Consider the following 19151-nt stretch of genomic DNA (forward strand, 5'->3'; position numbering starts at 1 on the left):
CAGACCCGTCTCAGTTCCGCTCCCTTCCCAGGACACGCTCCACGGCCTGCCTGTCTTTCTCGCACTGAGGCTCGCCCCAGCAGCACGGCACAGCGGGCCGAGCCGCTCCCGCCGGCCGCAGCGCCGCTGACACGAGGAGCCGCTGCTGGGGCGGCCCGTCACTCCGGAGAGCGGCGGCGCCGAGGCGGGGCGCTGGGAGCATGCGCGGGGCGCGCGCGTCACGGCAGCGGGCGAGGCCGGCGGAGCAGCGGCCCCCTCCCCCGGCACAGCCGGCACAGCCGCCGCAGCCCCGCGCCCCGCTAAGCGCGCAGCTCGGAGCGGCGCGGACCCACCCCCGCCGTCAGCCTTCCTCCTCCTCCTCCTTCTCCTCCTCCTCCTCCCCCCGCCGCTCCTCCTCCTCCTTCTGCTCCGCCCCGCCCCGCCCGCGGCCGCCCGCGCTGCCCGCAGCCCGTGGATGCGCTGAGCGCTCGGGCACGGAGCCGCCGGCCCCGCCGCTGCGGAGCCCGCAGGCCTTTGTTAATCCCCGCGGCTGTCGGCGTTGCGCTGCCCGCAGCTCGGTGCGCCCGGCCGGCGGGGGCTGCGCTTTTTTTTTTTTTTTATCCCCTCCCTTTTTTTTTTTTTCTTTTTCTTTTTTTCTTTTTTTAATTCCATTCGATCCCTTCTCGCCATGGGATGTACCCTGAGCGCCGAGGAGCGGGCCGCCCTGGAGCGCAGCAAGGCCATCGAGAAGAACCTGAAGGAGGACGGCATCAGCGCGGCCAAAGACGTGAAGCTGCTCCTGCTCGGTGAGCCCCGCTCCGCTCCGCGCCCCGCGCCGCCGCGCCCCGCGCTCACCGCTTGTCTCTCTCTGTCCCGCAGGGGCCGGCGAGTCGGGGAAGAGCACCATCGTCAAGCAGATGAAGTGAGTGCCGCGGGGCGCGGGGCGGCGCGGAGGGCCGCGGGCGCCATGTTGTACCCGAGGGCAGCGCCGGGCGGGAGGCGGCGGCCGCTGCTGTTCGGGGCCCCGTGGTGCTGAACGCCGGGATGAGGGCGGCGGCGGGAGGGGGGCGGCTGCGGCCGGGACCGGCGCTGGGGAGGAGGAGGAGGAGGAGGAGGAGGGGGAAAAAAAAGCACGAAATCCGCCCGTAATGCGGATTTAAAGCGAGGCTCGCTGCCACCTAAAGCCCCTTTTACCCGAGATTTGAGCCTTTTAATTAATGAGAGGCGAACTTGGCCGCCGGTCACCAATTACATTGAAAACGCGTTATTAAAAAGAGGAAAAGAAAAACAAACGACCCAACGCGCCCTGAAAAATCAGCCCTGCCCTCACGCAGCACCTCCCTGACGGCTGTGCCGGGCCCCAATGGGAGTGGGCTGAGATGGCTGCCCCACACCGTGCCCCCGGCACACAGTGATCCCAGCACGTGGCCAGGCGGTGCTTCCAGGGGGAGAGCCAGCGGGGCTATGGGAGAGCCTAATGAGGGGTGGGAGAGCCAACAGAGGTGTGGGAGAGCTTGTAGAGGTGTGGGAGAGCCAACAGAGGTGTAGGAGAGCCTATAGAGATTTGGGAGAGCCTGTAGAGATGTGGGAGAGCCAACAGAGGTGTGGGAGGGCCTTTAGAGATGTGGGAGAGCATATAGAGATGTGGGAGAGTCAGTGGTGGTGTGGGAGAGACAACAGAAGTACGGAAGAGCCACTGGAGATGTGAGAGAACCTATAGAGATGTAGGACATCATATAGAGGTGTGGGAGAGCGTACAGAAGTGTGGGAGAGTCAACGGAGGTGTGGGGAGCTTAATGGAGGCATGGGGATCCAACAGAGGCATGAGAGAGCCAGCAGAGGCACAGGGAGCTAATGGAGGTGCAGGGAAGCCAGTGAAGGTGCAGGAAACCAGCGGAGGTGTGGAGGTGCAGAATTACTCCATTCCCTTTTCTTCCTTTTAATTAAAGCCCATCCAGCCGCAGCCTCCCACTGGAACGAGCAGGCGCCATAGCTGTGCATTGGGGCCGGGTGTCACGGTGGTAGAGGCACGGAGCGGTTCTTGTTTCCCGATAGCGGTGGCTGGGAGGGGCCCTGTGGCCGCGGGGTGCGGGCGGGGCGGGCGGTGTGCCCGGTGTGCCCGTAGCCATCCGCAGTCCCTCCGCGCTGTCCCGCGGGCGCGGCGTGTCGCGGCTTTCAGGCGGTTCGCGTGGTGGACAGCGCCCAGCGGGGACTCGAACCGCGGGTAGCGCGGCGCTCGTCTCCTCCCTCGGCGCTCGGCTGCCTTCGGAGAGCGCTCGGAGGCGGTCGGGGGGGAGCCGAGTCCGCTCGGAAATAGCCGAAGGGGCTCGGGCGCCGCTCGCCAACCCGCGGGCGTGGGCTCGCCGCGGGCCCGCAGCCCGGCTCGGTGCCGTGAGTGTACAGGGGATGGCCCATGTCCTGTAGCGGGGGGTTCCCAGAGGACCGAACCACCATCCCCGCCCGAGGCAGCGTTCTTCCCATAGAGCTGCAGGGCTGTGGTAGCGAGCAGCCTCGCCCTCAGTGCCGTTCCATCCGCCTCTCCCGCTGCTATCGGTGTGCAGAGGCTCCGAGCCCCCTGCGAAAGGGCATTTGGGGCCGGCTTCGGGGATTTGGGGCCGGGAGGATAGGTTTGGTTTGCACTTGTTTGTATGTGAGAGGTGGATCGGGAGAGGAGCTGCTGCAGATGAACACCAATAAATTATTTAATCTCTAGGAATGGCTTCTGCAGGAGCGTGCTGGAATGGCGGGCGATGGTTTGGTGGAAGGAGAGGCTGTGGCTGCCACCGAAACAGCGACAGCGCTGCGGGTGAAGGGGCAGCTGTGGCCGTGGTGCCTTACACAACCGTGCACGGGCTCCTGTGCCGCGAGGACCGGAGCTCTTGTTGTTTAAACCGAACCGGTTCCAGATAAAAGCCATCTGGCTGGGCTACGTTAGTAGAGTGAGGGCTGAAAAACACCCTGTTGTACGTCTGTATCTTGAAGGGAGCAGCCCTAACGTGCCACACGGCAGCTTGCAGCCCTGCGCCTGAAGATGCAGAGCTGGCTGCCATGCTGGGAGCTCTGGGCGTGCAGCGGGGCTGCGCGCAGCTGGGCTGGGTGGGGACGCGGTGCTGCTGGGAGCGTGCGGCAGCAGCCGGGGGGAGCCGGCACCGCAGGGAGCCTCGGGGAAAACAACGCTTCTGAAAATTAATTTAAATATAATGCAGGCATTAGCATTTCACCTGGTCAAGCTCCATTACGTGGGGCTTGCTGAGAACCTAATGAATTCTTAATAAAGATGAAATTGCGCGTTCATTAGATTTTGATGAAAGAGACCGCTGTTTTATTTTTTGTAATGCTGTGTTATTGGTGCGCCTCCAGATAATAAATCTCATCCCCGTGAATGGCCACAGCAGTTTCACACTTGGCTGTCGCCTCGTGAAGGAGCACAGGAATGTGCGGACGGATGAGAAAACGCTCAGACAAAGGAGCGGAGAGCAAGCGTTGTTCAGAGCGCTGGGAGGTGGTGTGCTGCCCAGTTAGTGCGTGAGATATTGGGTAGGGGGAAGAACCGGCAGGTAGAAACTGCAGCACTTGGAGAGTTTAGGGAGCCTGGGGTTTGGGGCTGGTCAGCGCTTGGAGGTGCCTTTTAGTGGGTGGCGGGGAGTTACTTGTGAAGAAAGAAGGAGGTGTCGGTGGGTGCAGGCAGGTAGGCCTGCAGTGACAACATGGGCACAGGGGCACTTGCCTCAGCGCAGGGTGACGGTTCCCACAGCCCCCGTGCTTTGTCTGTGCCCAACTTGGCTGGTGATGTCTGCTTGGGATTCTTTCACATCCTCATCCATGTCTCAAGAGCAAGTGAAGGGCTGTGGGGTTTGGGGAGCACCCCGACAGGTACATGTGTTCCATGCAAGCCAGTGTGCTCAGAATCAGGCAGTGACCAGGCTGTTTTCTGCAGCTAAAAAGCAGTTTTTACCTGGCAAATCTGGGGCTCCTTTGAAGATCCCAGTCAGAGGGTGAGTGATTCCAGAGAAATTTGTCTTCCTCTCCCACCACCCGATCTCTGCAGGCTCGCTTTGATGTAGGACTGCAACGATTGTCAACATTTTTTAAGATCTTGTATCCTGAAATAAACATTGAGGACAGGCAGGATTTGGAATATGTGATTTCCTTTTCTGGATTATCTGGGTGGTAGCTTTGAGGCGAGACTTGTTGTTAGTGTATGGGACTCTGTAGGGAATTACAACTCCAGTGAATGTGCTAGTTCATCAAGCAGCCCCAGCCTAGGACAACACCAGCATCTCAGCCTGTTACTATTCAGCAGAATACTCAGATGAATGCAGTGTTCCAGTGGTGAGCAGGGAGGAACTATTCCCTGAACACTGGGGAATTCAGCGTTTAAATGCTAATGCACAGCAGCTGAGTTAGCTGGCATGGCTTCAGAACCAAGGTCCGGCCACTTGCTTACGCCAGCTGGTTGGTGAGCCAGGGCAGTATTCCTCCTTCCCAAACGAGAGGTTAGTGGTGGCTGCAGCACTCGGGAGGACTCAGAGCTTCATGTGTCTACAGCAAAAATCCTGGGTTTTTGGGGTATATGTATGTTTTTGTCTCTTGCTTCCAGCCCCCGACATCCTCCCCAACGGTCGCATCTCATTTCCCCAGCAGTGCTGGCAGTACCCCACTGATGGGCATCTTTGCAATTCCTTTCTTCTTGTTTGCATTTAAGTTGCACCAAAGATGGGAATATGTAATCAGGAGAAAATCAGACGAGGGTACAATGTTTCTCTTTATCTGCTATCTTCTTCCCAACAGCCATCAGTCCCAATAGCCTGCTGATATATTATTTTGACCTTTATCAAAGAGCCCCTCAAAACAGCTCCAGGCTCTACTTGCTCTCCATGTAACTGAATTGCTGGTAATCTAATGAACTTCTTCAGAGTGAGAAACAGTCCCCACCCACTGGTTTACAGCCCGTCTCAGCAATCTGATGGTAAATGCCATCAAAACCCAACGATGTGCTGTGAACACCCACTTGGGGCCTTGCTCTTTGCTGTGTGTCTGCGGCTCAACCCTCGGCAAATTCGTGCCTTCAGCCCCTTCCCAGATGCTTTTATCATCCCTGGGTGCTGTTGATATCGCTTCCTATGCCCTACAATGGTACAGCACCCTCTGAACTGGGCAGAAATAAGGTCTGGGGCAGAGGAAAGTGAGGCTATCTGTTTTGGTTTGTAGTTGCAAAGGATGAATTGTGTTTTCGGCACTTTTTCCTCTTCCCTTTGGATTATGGTGCTTATAAACCAAAAGGCTGGCAATCATAGTTCATTTCCTTGTACTTTAGGCTCTTGTTATTAGGCTGAGAAATTTCAGAGAAAAGCAGTAACTATATTAGCAGGCAAGACAGAATACATTTTAGGTTTGGGTTTTTTATTTCTCCTTGACAGTTCTTAATTTGTTTCTTGTATAAGAAACTCATAACAGTAAAAATATCTTTCAGTGGCAACAGTGAGCTGCATAGCTTCTCCTCTTTCAACCTACTTTCAAAGCCTGAAAAGAAATTTGCCTGTCATATTCTGACATGACACATCTAGTCCTGTTGGAAATGTTTTAGCAAGCTAACAAGATGAAAGCGGTTCTTTTAATGAACTCCAAAGAAAGAGACAAATCTGCACAAATGTAACGGGGGATGTCTTCTTTTATGTTTGGCTTGGCTAACCCAGAAGTTGTAAGAAACGTTAAGTTGTGTCATGGCAATTGGAAAATGGTGGTGCTTCTTCTCCTCAGTTCATTCTCTTCCATGCAGTCTGGCATGCAGCTTCACATCATAGAATCATAGAACCACACAATGGCCTGGGTTGAACAGGAGCATAGTGATCATTGAGTTTGAACCCCCCTGCTATGTGCAGGGTTGCCAACCAGCAGACCAGAGCCACATCTAGCCTGGCCTTGAATGCCTGCAGGGATGGGGCATCCACAGCCTCCTTGGGCCACATCTAACATGGGTTCTCTAGTGTGATTACCTTGGGAACATCACCAAAATGGGGGAGGAGAGGAGCAGAAAAGAGACAAATTGATGAAGGCAGAGGTGCTTTGTTGGCTATTCTGCTTGATCTGGTCAAGAGAAAGTGCGAAATGAAGAAAAGATTCACATTGGTCAAGTCAAGAGCAGGCTGTGGTCACCTGGAGAGTAAAAGCCAGGTAGTGAACGAAGTCTTATGGAATCATCAGGAGTTGCCCATGTGAGAGCTAGTTTTCTTCAGCCGTGCTGCAGAATCACATCCTACCCCAGGGAGCATTAAACTCCCCAGGTTTCTCCTGGGTTTGCAAGACAAGAAGTCCTCACTGACTGCTGAAGCTGGTGGGTCTGCCGCCAGAAAACCTGGTGCAGGGGCAGGGATCAGGGGATTTTCTGTAGAGCCTAAAATTGCTTCTGTGAGACCTGGACTCACATAGTGACCAAGTGATTCTGTTTCAGGGATTCTTTGCATTTCTCTTTGCTTTGTTTTTGAAAGAAAACTTCCAGCTCTTCTGGATTTAGAGACAAAAATAATTGTCCTTAGTTTAGCCTATGGATTCCAAATTGGGCACAATAAAAAATAGTCTAAAAGAAGACAAGGAAACCAAATGAATCTCAATTGCTGAGTTGTTTTTACAGCCTGATTCCTTTTCCTTTTTTAAAAAAAATCACATTATTATTATTATTATGCATTAGCAAGACTAAAACCAGCGATCTCAGTTATTTTAAGTCAACTTGAATGACCTTTCCCCCAAATCTCTTTGACCTCACTGGGCTTCCTAAAGTGACCACATTCTTCCTAAAGTGATGTCTGTCCAATGTCCAACTGCCAGGAGATTTCAAGTGTTTGCATGGCACTAGGTGGGATTCTAGAGATGACTAAGCTTCATTCACAGGAATGAAAACTGGAAACAAAAAGGTCTGGAAATTACATTTAAAAAAATATTGGCACTTTAAAACCCATAGTCATTTTTTTTTTTCACCTGATAAATTCTTTGGTTTCATCCATAGTGGGAAATACAAATGATATTTTGCCATGGTTTCCTGATGCTAAAGAAACGTTGTACCATATATAAAAATCACCTCAAACTGTTAATTGAATCATTCTCGTTTTATTTTCAAGGCCATTCATACGAATGACAGATGCAGGGAGGCTGGGGGATTACAGTCCTGATTATGGGATGCTGTTTGCATTCTGCCTAAAATCAGAAAATGCAAAAGGCTGAAAAATGCTTCTGGATAACACAAAGCAAAGGAATGGATTCGTTCCTAGATCTGAGCAAAAGGGAGAAAAAAGCCCTTTAATCCAAAGCTCAGTCGTTTTCTGTTTATAGTGATGATATAATAAAACTTTTGATGGAGGCATTTCTTAGCTTCCCAATAGAAATGCTGATCTCCCGCCGCTTTCAAGTTAATTGAGAAAACTGAGGAGCACGGGGAATTGTGTAGTAAGCTGACATCCCATCTGTTAGCAGACTGCTAATCAATAGCAGTTTTGACATTGAAAGAGAAGAGCTGTAAGTGCTTTGTTTTCCTTTATTCCGGGGCACGTCCTGCTCTGCTTGGTCACCAAAAATTGCATCAGTGCATCACAGAATCAGTAAGGTTGGAGAAAGACCTCTAAGATCATCTAGTCCACCCAGCACCCATATTGCCCACAGCCACATCTTTCAGTGCCATATCCACCCTTTTCTTGAACACCTCCAGGGACAGTGACTCACTGCCTCCCTGGGCAGCTATGCCAGTGTTCCACTGTTCTTTCTGAGGACAGGTTCTTCCTAATAATCAACCTAAGAGAGCAGAGCTTTCATCGAGATTAAAAAGCTTAAAGATCTGAAAAAAAAAAGCAGTTAGAGGAAGAAAAAACGTGCAAACAGAGGGTGCTGCCCAAACCTGGGAAGTCTGGCGGCTCTCAGTGGCTCCCCTTGTTGCAGAAATCCCGTTTGGTGGTTGTTGCAGGAGCTGCTTTTGGAGAAGGTTTGGGTGGCAGCCATCCCATAACTGCCTGGTGCTAGACTTGGAGGAGTCCATGAATAGTCACTGGAAGAGAATGGGTGGTATTGTGGAAAATATCACTTAAATAATAAAAACACGCCATGTTAGCAGAGGTTGGTGATTTGTCCTCCCTGTGCAAGAGGTGACTGGAGGTAGGAGCTCCACTTCCACAGCTCCTGGCTGCAGCGCACAGGAAGGGCTGCACACACAAAATGGCTGTTGGCTGTGATGATCCAGATGGCAAATAAGAGGTTTTGCTGCTGGACTTCTGTAGCTGCAGTGGGTGAGAGCATAGCATCATTGAATTGCTTAGGTTGGAGGGAACCTCAAAGACCATCCATTTTCACCCCCCTGCTTGTGGGCTGGTGGTCAGCCGCTCGATCAGGTTACACAGGAGATGTCCATTGTGTAGGGGCTCCTTTTCAGTGTCAGGTGAGAGGTCCTGTCTCATTGCTGACAAATTCCATAATAACAGCTGGAGCGCACTGCAGAGCCCTTGTCCTCACACTGTGAGCATCACTGGGATGGAAGGAAATCACCGTGATGAACGTACACCTCGCATCGTCACTATCACCCATCACCCATTGGTGATTAATTGTTTATCCAAATTGGACAAACTTTTCCACATGAATGAGGAGATATTTACTTAACAAAGCAGAAAGCTCCTAGTGGCATGATTTGTTTTCCTCAGTTTAGCTGCAGGATACTTTTTTATTTTCCCAGATTCCAGCTCAACAAAGTCTCCAAGTGCAGCATCCTCTTTTTGCCTCCAAGGTGGGTCCTGCCTCAGCTTACATTGGAAACCCAATGCTACTGTGCATGTCTGAGGTGTCCAAACAGAGCAGTGGGTATTTGGGATATTAGGAACAATTTCTTCTCCAGAAGAGCAGTGAGGCAGTGACAGCTGCCCAGAGAGGTGTGGGAGTCTCTGGAGGTAACCCAGAGTCATGGGGATGTGGCACTGAGGGATGCAGGCAGTGGTGGGTGGGCTGGGCTTGGGCTTGGGGATGTGAGAGGTCTTCTCCAACACTGATGGCTCTGTGACTCTATGAAATGCAAGCCTGAGAGTCAGCAATGCTTTCTGGTGGCATTGGCATCGTGTTGGCAAGGAGACAGGGACCTTCCAGGCCTGCAGCACACACGTGCTTGGTAGGAGTTCCTTGTGTTTGTGGGGCCTTGTCTTGCAGTGTTGGGCAGGAGGGATTAAGGCTGGTGCTGGCACTGGGGGATCTGGATGGAAGAAGTACTGGGAGGGAGGCCATACATGGGAAAGAATTAGTGGTAATTTTCATGCAGTTCAGTAAATAATTCAGAATCCGAGGTTAACTTATCTACTTTCTTGTTTATCTGCGTTTTCTGTTTTCAGATATTTTCAAGAAATGTTTGTTTCTCAATCATTCTTGCGTAAACAACAAATTATAATGTCTTTTCTACAAGACAGAGCATGAAAATTGATTATTACACTGGTACTTTTAGTTCTGATCGCAGAGATCAGATGGTTCTGTTTTTTCCCATCTGTGGTCAAACCCGCAGATATTCAGGATTAGCTTTACATTCAGTAAAGTACTCCTGCATAAGGCTTTCAAATAGCTTTTTGGAGTTGTAAAGTGTAGAAAAACCTTACAGAGTGCCCATAACAGCGGTACCAGCCCAGCCAGCCCAGTGTGCTGAAACTCCCTTACAATATAAATACACAGAAGCAACTGCTCGCTGCTGCTGACAGCGGGGCCACAGGACTTGTGGTGCTGCCAAATGAGAGCTGCTGCTAATCTGGAGATAGTTAGATGTAGCTCATGTTTCATTCACACTCAGGTCCCAAACCTCAGAACAATTGAGTTTTCTAACAATGTGCACATCAGCATCAATGGGCGTGAGCAGATCTGGGTTATTGCTCGCAGGCAGATGTGTGTGCACCTAGGTTTGCGGAGGGCTAAGCTCAGGTTCATCTCTGCTGGGCTGACTGCTGCCCAGTTTTAGTGCCCTCCTGTATGTGCAGTCTCTGTCCACATATTCATTCCTACACCTCTTGGAAAATACAGAGCAAAACGAAGCAATTCCTTTTGTCATGGCCTTCTCCATGCATCCTTTGTTTCCATCTTGACTCAAGTTCTCTCAGCTACCAGCTTTCAAATTTATTTCTGTTGCAGTTCTTTGCACTGTTACGCATATCAAGAGAAATCATACTGCCTGGTTCTAGGAGGTTCTCATAACTCAGCAGGACAAGGACCTGGGCAGCCTGTTCAAGCTGAGGCAGTAGCTCTGCTCTGGGCAGCATCCTCTTAAGTTTGACAAGAAAACCCCCATTAATCTCTTATTCAAGATTCCCAACTTCTGCTTAACTGAAGGACTGTGTCTCCATTTGGAAACCAGCTGAGGGCCAGTCATAAGCAATGCTAACCACAGATAGTCTTGAGGATACACAACAGGATAGGCCCAGCTGGATGGGAGGAATTGGTTTTTGGTTTCAATTTGCACTACTCTGGCTTGTTTCCTTGCTCCTAGTTGTTGCTGCCTTGGATTCTGAAATCCCAAGCAGGGATTTGATTAACATCTCTTTTTGCTAGTGACATAGGTTCAAGTCGTTTCTGCCTGTCCCTGCTTGTTCTGAACCCAGGGGCCATTTCTGTCATACAGTGGTGCAGCAAATCCAGCTCCAGCACTGGTCTGGGTTAACATAACATTAACCCAGGAGGCGGCAGCAGGACTTGTCCATCAAGCGCTCTCAGTAAGGCACTGCCACGCTGCACGCTGAGGTGTGAGATCACACTGTAAGATTCAGTCACTCTTGGCTGCTTCTCTGCATGGGGCTTCATTTTTTGAAGTTAAATCAGTCACTTTCAAAGACTTTGAGAAGTCGTTTTGAGGAGTCCTTTATCGTTAACCATTCCAGTGATTGGTTTTGTTTTTTTCCCCACAGCAGCCTTACGTTCTCCTGTTGGTTCCTGTAAACACAGTGCAGATCTTCCACTGGCTCTAAATTTCTGTGGGTTTTTTAAACAAACTTCCTGTGACTCTCCGTGCAGAGAAAAGCAAAGTACAGCAGTTTGTCACTGTGTCAGCGTGGCTGGACCTCCTCTTATGCTTGTGGAGGTCAAATCCATTTTATCTGGTTATGCTTTTTCAATTTACATTTCTAATGCAATGCTCAGGTTTACTTCACACTAGAATGAACTCTGTGGTTTCATAACAAGCCTTAGCTGTCCTGGGATTTGGAGACTTCTCTCTTTTATTTCTCCTCAGTCTTAGACAGAATCTTTGTAATTTGTAAGGTAAGTTTCCTCCACTGGACAGCCAAAACGCTGTGGAATCCTGTTATACAAGTGGCAAGCAATATTTTCAAGTTTTGTTTTACCAGGAGCAGATTTTAAAGCCTCCTGGTGTTTTGCAGGGACTCACCAGCTCACAGCTTCAGTGAGACACCTTTTGTGCTCTTCTCCGAAGTAAACCAGGCTGGAAAGTCCTTCTTGTGAAAGGTCTTTGTCATGTTTGTAGCTTTACAAGAGCTTCAGAGGGAATCTGCCACATGGCTGCGAGGTCAGCTTTCAGTGTAAGTCCTGCATTTCCTCTCTTCCTTAGAAGGGTCCTCTATTTCCCAGGAAGATGCTGTGTGTTAAGAAACTTAGCAAATACCAAATCCCACACCAGCCAGTTTCTGAAGCCCCAGCTGCCTTTGTATGTGAATGAACTACCTCTCCCATTGCCATTTACACCAGTGATCTCCATGCTCCAGCTAAAATCTTTCATTTTTTCCCTGGGAAAATTAAGGTCCCGAGTACTTGGTTTGTTGACCTGTACCATCACTTATAACCAAGCAGGAGAGAAGTGACCAGCTGGCACTGCCTGTGGCAGCAATATAGTGCTGACAGCAGAAAGCGCACCTGAGGCAGAAAGTGGCACAGCCTGAAATCAGGAGTCACAAAAGGAATCACGACAGAGCTCAGGCTCTGGGTAACAAAATGGGGTTGTTTCCTAAGCAGCAGAAGAGTGACAGCATCTTGGTACAGCAGTGCGCAGACTGGACACTGACACCTCCGTGTGAACCTTGCTTAGAGCAAGTACCAAGAATAAGTGGATCAGAGCTGTCAGAGCTGGTAAGAAGGGCAGAGGCTGGCAGGAGAAATGGTGACCCCCCATTCATGGTGTTAAATGTGCCTGCTAGGATTTGATAGTAAGGGAATGCCAACAAGATAGATTCTGATAAGCCTCCTTTTTGTGGGAAGTCTTGGAATCTAATTTCCTAACTGAAAGGACACAAAACTCTGCAAGCTAAAAGACAAAATGTTACCGTATGTCTTCCCTTTCCTAAAATATACCCTTCCATAAGCAGCACAAAAGCACAGAGTAAAGGGAAAGGAGTTGCCTCAATTCAGTTTCAGTTACAAGCGAGCCTTCTCTAACCTCTGATTTATTGTCTCCTAGAAGATCTCCTAAATATAAATTGTAATGGTCTGAACTGCAGTGAAGAGGCACCGGACCATTTGCACAAAGCTGATGCAGTAAATACCCAACTGCAGAGTATATAAAAATGTACACAGAAACAAAATCAGATCTTACATCCAGTAGCAAAATCACTCTTAATTTTAGTGGCCAAAATGCTGTACTTTTTCATTTAGTAGCGTAACACACCCTTGATGTCAGGTTATGTCAGGTTGATAGAGCATCACTGTCAAAGGAGGTGTCAAACTTTCCGTAATGGATCGAGTGCCATGTGTAGGAGCAAGGAAGGTGGGTATTCAAATGAGAATGTTTGTTTCTCCTGAATGCTCTTTGGACAAAGAGCCAGGAATTCCAGGTCCAAGAACTGATTGATGGAAGTTGATCTTGATGTGCACAAAATGGTAAATGGCTTCAGAATAATGAATTACAAGCAGAAATTGCACTAGTCAGTGATGGAGTAGATCAACAAAAGGTCATTTTATCCAGTTCTGTCCTAATGCAGAACTCTTCTTGCACTGCTTGTTTGAATACTTATATGTAAGCAAAGGTTGCTGTAGGTACCATGCAGCAGCAGTTCTGGTTTCAGGAAAAGACCCCCGCTTCCAGCTCCATCCTGATATCTATATCTAAATCTATAGAACTGACTGAGAATTCACCAGGAGCTGAAAGTGGACCTAAATGCCATCTCTTATAGCTGCCAAGCACATCGGCTGTCCTTTTTATTTTATGGCACTTGAGTTCTTGAGTAGAGCACTATTTCAAGATTCTTCTGTGTTTGCAGACTCTGAACATTTCAAAACTAGACTGTGAATTAATTATGACCATACGACTGCAGTTGTCATAGCAAGAAAATGGAGGTATGTTGTCAAAAAGCCTTCAAACAGCCAACTCAGACCTGGTAATTCCTTATTTCTAATCCTTGTACTCCACATGTAGACACTGTAGAGGAAGACTAGTGAAGAGCTCACAACATTTCATCACCTTCTCAACCACTTCTCTAAGTTTTCTATCACTGAGCTGCAGGATGCTATTCCTGTTTTCTTGCCAGCCTTCTCCAAGGTAGCATCAGCTAAGCTGACCATGTTGGCCTAGGAGTTGCGTGGTATTCACTTGGTAATATACCCTGTATCTGAATAGAATGACAGAATCTTCTCTCAGGTTCTCAGAAGTACCTGTGAAGCTTTTCTTGGGCTGAGGGCTCCCATCTGCCACAGCTCCTGTCTGCTTTCCGTGGTAACAAGGGACATGGTTTAGTGGGGAAATGTTGGCAGTAGATGGACGGTTGGACTGGATGATCCTGGAGGTATTTTCCGACCTTGGTGATTCCGTGGTTCTGTGACTCTTGCTCACGTATTTCTCAGTGCTTCATGTGATGTAAATAGACAGCACCAAGATTTTCACACTTGTACATCTGTCTCAACTGCAGTGTTTAGCACCTAATAGATTTCACATTGAATACCCTCATCTTGAATTTTTACTCTGACATTTCCTTTTGCTTCTTGTAATCGCTTCCCACCACAGAACTGCTAATAACAACATCAGCTGCTGGAGTAGGAATACAAACTCTGAGCTAACCTGTATCTTTCCAAGCTTTTTTGACCAAAGTTTGGAAGAGGAGCTGTGAGGTTTTCCTTTTCCCATCCTGAAGATTTCCAGTGGAAAAGAGGCTGTCCTTGGCCAGAAAGATTGCGGTGGTGGAAAATGAGACATAAATACACATCATGCGATGTTTTCCCATACAACAGAAAGCCCAGCAGAGGCTGGTCTTCCAACCTGAGCCCCAGAGAAGCTGTGTGAGTCCACGGTACAAAATTAACTTCACCCCAGAGCTGCTTCTTCCAGATGAGCATCTTTAAGAATGGGCAGCACCAGCAGGAGGAGGAAGGCTGTCTTTGTAGCTGGCTCCAAGTGATTATTTTTAAACAGCGCTTGTACCATTAATGCTATTTCAGAGTCCTGGCTGGCCAGGCTCAGCAAAAAAGACTGCATGCGGCTCTGTGTCCTCTATTGACAAGCGTGTAGCTCCGCAATCCTCTGAATCTTGCTGCAGGTTTCAGAGAGAGCAGTGCAGTTAATAAAGCGGCAGGTCTTTCTGAAAAGCTTCAAGCTTCACAGAACAAGCACTGGTGTTATTTGGCCTCTTGGTGGTATTCTAAAAGTAGAAGATGCCCAAGAACTCCCAGTATCTGCAGCTGGTGCTTGCCAGAAATGCTTGCTTGATATTTATGGATGAGTGGAGAGCAGGGGAGGGGAGGGGAAAGGCCTCGGAGGGGAAACAGCTGAGGAGATACAAATGAAAATTCAATTAAACAGAAGACATGGAAGATTCAAGCCGGCACTGACGCTGTGCTCAGGGCTGCTGATGAGGCTTGATATCAACACAAAATGTAACAAATGAAGAAGGCAACAGTGAAGAAAATAAACGACCACCCTGGAAGGAGCTTAATTACATGACCAGGAAGATAAAAGCATTCAAATAAGACACTTTTTTTTTTTATGATATGCCTGAGGCTTGTAAAAATGCATCCAGAATGTTAGATCTTGTGTTTGTAACCATTCCAAAACTTGTCTGGTGTGAGAGAATTTCTTTCCTAAAGGTCTGAGTTTGCCAACTGGAAGGCTTGAAATGGATGATTAATATGATCCCCTACTGCTTTCCACCCTGTGTAGCCATCAAAATGATGTTCAGTGGGTATACCAAAATCAGAATGGTGGCATTTTGCACTTGTTTCACCTTCTGCCTTCTGTAACACTGCAGTGTGGATTGTAGAAAATGGCCTGTCTTGGTTGTTCTGGTTGCTGCTGCTTTCATGTTGTGGGAGAGGTGAGCGAATGCGGGGTGTGATGAGCTGCCGTCGCTTCGAAGAAGTTGAGCGGTCTTCTCTTTTAAGATAAGCTGTTACTCCTCTAAAAAACAGTTGTCATCAATTTGTTGCAGCTTCGTTTTGCTATTTGCCAGCTGTGTGAGGATCTTGCTCAGCACATCTGGTCATTCCAATAGCTTGATTTGTCCCGTAAGTATTTTGCTTCCTTTGGGATGTCACTACAATCACCTTGAAAAGCCTGCTCATAGTAATTAAAAGCAATCTTAAGCTTGCAGATAGCACTGGGGATTGGATTTTATTTCTGTAAAACAGAAATCAAAGTTAGCTGTTACAGATGCCAGGAAGCCAAACAACAGCCAGGGTTACCACACTGTTGGAAACTCTTGGTGGTAGAGGAAACTCCAAGTGAGTCTTGATCCAAAGCCCCTTTAGATGATGTGAATCTTCCCAGTGACTTCAGTGACCTTTGTGATCAGTTCTGAATGCAAAGTACAACCAGCAGTGGCAGAAAGAGGTTAGGCACTAAGTACTCGAGGACTTTGCATTTGCAGGTGGATACCTGAGTCACCACCTGTGTCTGATGGATGGGGTGAAACCTACTGCAGAAAGTAGTGGGTGCTGCTGGGTTGGACTACCCGGAGCTGAGACTCGGTGATCTTTGAGACCGCTTGCAAATGGAAACCAGTTTTCTTGGAAGGGAGAAGTTTTCTGATGCCATCTATTCAGTTCCTAGTTATTTTAGCTGATACTGTCTATATGCTAAGTCAGTCACGATGAATGGCATTTAAAGCATTCAGACGTAAGTCATTACATTATCACATTCAGGCCAGGCTTTAAGTAAAAGAGATTTGGCTTGTTCTTTTAGTTGGCCCTTTCCCAAATGTTCTGTCATTATAATGGAGGATTATCTGTGCTGGAGGTTTTCTTCATTTCCATTAGACAAAATCTCCCTGGGCACAGCCAGGGCAGCTTGTGGTGGCAGGAGGAGCTTGTCCATGTGCGCTTTGTCATCTGGCAGAGCAGAGCCTGACACCCCCTGACACTGCGAGGCTGCCCAGGGGCTGTTGCTGTGTCAGTGTGTAGAACACATTGTTTTCCAGAGGGAGGAGAATTGGCCCTTTATTGACCAGGAGTTGCTGGGCAATGTGGACACTTGGTGATAGAGCTGGCTTTTCAGTGAGAGCCTTTGTGGGCTTATTTGTTTCTTTGGTCTGCATCTTTTGTAGGGGCTGAGGTGGGGTCCATCCTTCCCAACCCCTCTGCCTTTTCTAGCAAAAGCGCAGGGATGGAAACAAAGGGGCTCTTCATTTTCAGACCTGGGGATCTCCATAAGACCCCCTCGCTGGGGTGTATCACATACTTCTAGAAATGTACTCGTAATTCGGGGGTCTTCTTCAGTTGCTTTGCAGACCACAATCTGTCCCTGCTGCTCTCATGGGCAGGGTTGTGGGGTTGCACTGCCCTGCACAAACAGGGTGGGCTGCTGCCAGGTGTTTGCAGCACAGCTCAGTGGTCTCTTCCCCAGCTCATCTTGCAGTGAGGCTCCATGCAGGCAGTGCCACAGTCGGCCCTCAGGACCAAGCATTCTTTGCAGGCCATGTTTCAGAGTGAGGTTTAAATGCATGCATTGTTCATGTCTGAGACTAAATTCAGGTCGCTGTCTTCCTTGTGTGGGTGCTCAGGTGGTTCAGGTCTTTGGGTGCTCCCAGTTCATCGGCTAAGGAGCTCTGTAAATACATTTTTTGCATAGAGAGGGAAGACATAAGCATGCAAGTTGCTTTTACTTATCTTAGCCTGGAAGCATGTCAGCAGAGAAGCAGAAGAGGCAGAGTATTATGTCATGTGTCTGCATGGAATAGTAGTAAAATGCTGGTTGCTGGTCAGGATGAAGTGAGACTTCAGACCCCAGGTGAGTTTTCATGATCTGTAGTTTTGTCTTAAGATAACTGATTTGGAAGATGAGGAAGTTCTTCATCCAGAGGGTGGTGACGCACTGGAACAGGTTGCCCAAGGAGGCTGTGGATGCCTCATCCCTGGAGGTGTTCAAGGCCAGGCTGGATGTGGCTCTGGGCAGCCTGGGCTGCTGGTTGGTGACCCTGCACACAGCAGGGGGTAGGGGCTGGATGAGCACTGTGGTCTTTTTCAACCCTGGCCATTCTATGATTCTATGATTCTGTGATTCTATCATTCTATCATTTGATGTATGAAGTCTTTAGAAGCCTATTAGATAAATAAGCCATTCTACAGATACCTAGAAAAATTTCATTTGGCATTAAACTTTCCATCTCCAGTTGTTTTCTTACATCTTTTAAGCTAATCTGTCTGGGGTTACTGCACAGCATTGCATCACAGAATCATTGAGACTGGAAAAGACCACTAAGATAATCAATTCTGCCCATCAGCCCATCATGCCACAGGGAGACAGAGCTCTTATCACAGCCGGGGAAGGCTAACAAGCCATTTTTTGTGTCCGTATAGAAAAAATGAAGGCATCCAGGCTGGTGCATGCATGGAGAGATGGGAGAGGAATCCTATCCCCAGCAGCAGTGTGATGGTGCATGGTGGTTCTTGCAGGGTCTGCAACGATGGAGGTGTGCTGCACAGAGCTGCTCCAGCTCCAGCAAAGCCAGGCTGGGCCCCAGCACCTCGTTGGGTTCCTTAGGTATCAAGGAAGACTTGACCCGAAGGTGCTGCTGGATTACTTGCTGGCTTTGTTCTGATCAAATTTGCTTTGTTACCGTAAGGGTGAATGTGATACATATGAAACTCAGGGCCGTGAGCCAGTGTAAAGGGATAAGATAATGAACTTTGCTGGAGCCTTTTACTCTCTCTGTATTAGAGCAGTTATTGGAAGGCACTAATCCCTCTCTGCTGATTATTGACTTTTAAATGAATCCCCATACACCCTCCAACAGCAAAACTTGCGGATTTTCAAGGCTCAGTAGAACCAAGACCTTGCCATTTATTTCCACTGTTACTATTGTTTTTGGATTTCAAAGCAGAGTTTTCTACTACGAGTTCCCCACTGTTTGATCACAAAAGCAAGCCAGGGAAATTGTTATTTTTCATTCGGAGCCTTTTGTGCTTTTTATTTTTGTAATCCACGTGAGGCGACTTTGCTGGTCATTAGCTGACTTTGGGAAGCAAGCTGCCTTTGTTGGGCGATAGCAGGGAAACATCAAATGTCTGGTTCCATGGGAGCAATTTGCTCTTGAAATAAAGCAAGCGTTGATAAGTTGCAACCCTTAGCTATGTTTGTCCTAGTAAATAAACATCACCAGGGTCTGAGCACAAATACACGTTGTTTTGCCCCGTTTAGCTATTCTGAGATCGTGTCAGGCTAACAAAATTTCCTCCATATCGCATCTCCTCATTCTGTCGGTTGCTTGTGTTGCAGAAGATGTGTGTTCCTGCACACCTAGCTCAGAGTGGATGTTGTAGTTGTTGATCAGCATAGCAAATAGCCCTGGAAAGGCATCCTATTGCAACACAGATGTGTGTGCTTTTAATGGGTTTCTACCAGCGAATGATTTGCCTCTGTGGTGTGGAAGGGGAAATTTGCTTGGAGGTGACTGTGGTTTACCAGCACAAGGCACACAGGGGACATCGCATGCTCAGCACCAGCACTGTGTCCAGCTTAGGGACAGCCACTGGTATGGACTGGCTTAAGCAGACCAGAAAAAGCCCCCGAAGATCTGTTTGTGAAGATCTTTGAGGACGATTCAGTTTTTCAAGGCACCCATAAAAAACCTCATTAACCATTTAGCAACGGACTGCATAGCTCAGAAGGCAAATTCCCCAGTTGAGCCTCACTCACCAGGACTGTGCTTCCATCCTCACAGACTGCAGGAGCTGAAAGGAAACAAATTAGCAGCAGGAGACCCAGCCAAACATGATGGGGACATTTGTTCCACTTCAAGCAG

At 48.7% G+C, this 19151-nt stretch overlaps 1 protein-coding gene across 2 annotated transcripts in view; it reads left to right on the plus strand.

The window, feature by feature from the left end:
• The first annotated feature begins 277 nt into the window (after positions 1-277).
• The window catches only part of GNAO1 (G protein subunit alpha o1), a 119817-nt gene continuing 100943 nt past the window's right edge, over positions 278-19151 (plus strand). The window contains exons 1-2 of one of the 2 annotated variants that reach the window (XM_072346809.1): positions 278-785; positions 859-901. In XM_072346809.1, the coding sequence (XP_072202910.1) occupies positions 668-785; positions 859-901 (161 nt within the window). In that variant the 5' untranslated portion in view covers positions 278-667. The remainder of the gene's footprint in view (positions 786-858; positions 902-19151) is intronic. The other variant, XM_072346808.1, reaches the window with a different exon arrangement.

The sequence above is a fragment of the Excalfactoria chinensis genome, chromosome 11 (assembly GCF_039878825.1).
Source record: "Excalfactoria chinensis isolate bCotChi1 chromosome 11, bCotChi1.hap2, whole genome shotgun sequence".
NCBI lineage: Eukaryota > Metazoa > Chordata > Aves > Galliformes > Phasianidae > Excalfactoria > Excalfactoria chinensis.